This window comes from Apaloderma vittatum, unplaced genomic scaffold, assembly GCF_000703405.1.
Source record: "Apaloderma vittatum isolate BGI_N311 unplaced genomic scaffold, ASM70340v1 scaffold27211, whole genome shotgun sequence".
NCBI lineage: Eukaryota > Metazoa > Chordata > Aves > Trogoniformes > Trogonidae > Apaloderma > Apaloderma vittatum.
The window spans coordinates 35,044-36,783 of NW_009700162.1; the positions used below are offsets into that span (position 1 = coordinate 35,044).

Genomic DNA, 1,740 nt, shown 5'->3' on the forward strand with positions numbered 1-1,740 from the left:
TGTTTTTGATTGTAATAGCCTGTCCTGGTTAGGGAAACCCACAGCCTCTCCCCCTTCCCCTCCCCTCTTCTGTAAACCCTGGTAGAAGTTTAAACAACCCAGGGAGATTTTTTCTCACCAGTCTTATTTTACTAATAGGAAACAAGTGTTTGAAGCAGCAAAGGGAGCTTTCAGCCACTGGCAAAGGAATAATTGCCCTTGAGAGAGGTGCTGGGGTCCTGCTCGGAGCTGTGGGCTGGGGCAGCTCGCTGCTGCAGCTTGGAGCCCCCCGGGACGGTCACGCTCTTGGTTTGTCAGCTCCACCAACACCAGCGAAACCACAGAACGCTCCAAGTGTGGAACAAGTTGTCGCTGGCTCTCGTGGAGCCGCTCAGCCCCAAGGAGCCCCCACCATAAAAAAACCCGAGCCCCGTTTGGTTTGGTTGCTTGCAACGTCTTTGTTCCTCGAGTGAAGGAGAAAACTCCATGTCCTGGTTTCTTGGTTTTCACCAAGAATCCCAAACTCCCGTGGAGCTGGAAGGGACCCAGGAGTGGAGGGGAAGGACCGTTCCCAAGGCTGGAGCAGGTCCCGGCGGAGGGTGCGTGCTGGTGTAGGGTGGGGGCTGGAAGCAGCCTCTGCTCGAGGAGGTGCTGCTGCGCGGAGCTGGGGGCAAATCCAGCAAACCCTCCCAGTACAAACCCGGCTTTTGCATCCGTGAGCTGTTTGCAGAACTGTTTCCATTTTGGCTGAGCTCAAGACAATGCGCTCCTGTGTTGCGTGTGTCAGAGGGGGGAGCGCGAGCGAGGAGAAGCCTCACCTAATGCTCAGCCCTTGGACATCCCATCAAACCTCCCGTCTGCCCTCCGGTTGTCAGCTCTAAGGGCCGTGTTTTTCTGCCCCTGGGGACGTGGGGCTTTACCCAGAGTGGTTCGAGTTCGCCCTGCCTGCCTGCCTGTCCCACTTTATCGGGATGTTTTCTCTCTTGCGCCTGGAGAAGCGATGCTCACGGCAGCCTGCCTCCTCCTGCTGCTTCCCTGAGGGACAGACCAGCTCCGCGCTTTGCTGGCTTGGGCTCGGGAAGTCCAAGTGCCACCTTTCTCTAGGGGAAAAAAAGGCAGAAAGAAAGCCAAAAGCCGTGGCTAAAATACCTTCCTCCTGTGATGAGCCCCACGGCTGTATGGCTTGTGCAGGAGCGATTGTGGTGCTGCTGAGAGCTGGGGTAGGTTGCAGGAGAGGGACTGGCTACCCCCAGGGCTGTGCTGGGGCCACTCTGACAAACCCCTCCCCAGGAGGGAGGAACCCCAAACCCCTGGGATCCAGGGATGCTGCAGCTCCCGAGGAGCTTCGTGTTGGAAACGCCTCGTGGGGCCGCCCTGGACAGGTGCCTTCTTCTTCCATCTGCTCGCTGTCACTCCCAGGGCTGGCGCTGAAGCTGATTAAACACTGGGGAGCTCTTTGAAGATGAAATTTGCTGTGTTCATGTTAAATATTAGCATGAGTAGCCCCAGGGCTAGCTGTGCTGCCGTTCACAAGGAATATCTTCAATAACGTCTTCTTTTTTTTTTTGCCTACCCCAGGCTGTGCTTTCCATCTTATACACACACACACATATGTACATATATATATTTGTGCTTTTTTGTGTGGATAGGAACTTAGCAATCGGGATTGGGATTCAGAATTTCCCGGAGGGCCTGGCTGTCAGCCTGCCTTTGCGCGGCGCTGGATTTTCACCGTGGAAAGCGTTCTGGTAAGCTGAGCTC

The 1,740-nt window shown here is 55.6% G+C and overlaps 1 protein-coding gene across 1 annotated transcript in view; it reads left to right on the forward strand.

Annotated features, from left to right (window-relative positions):
* Positions 1-1,740, forward strand: part of SLC39A11 (solute carrier family 39, member 11) — a gene marked incomplete at its 5' end in the record, with an annotated part of 31,684 nt that overhangs the window by 28,608 nt on the left and 1,336 nt on the right. The window contains one exon of the mRNA XM_009878662.1: positions 1,629-1,727. Within this exon, the coding sequence (XP_009876964.1) occupies positions 1,629-1,727 (99 nt within the window). The remainder of the gene's footprint in view (positions 1-1,628; positions 1,728-1,740) is intronic.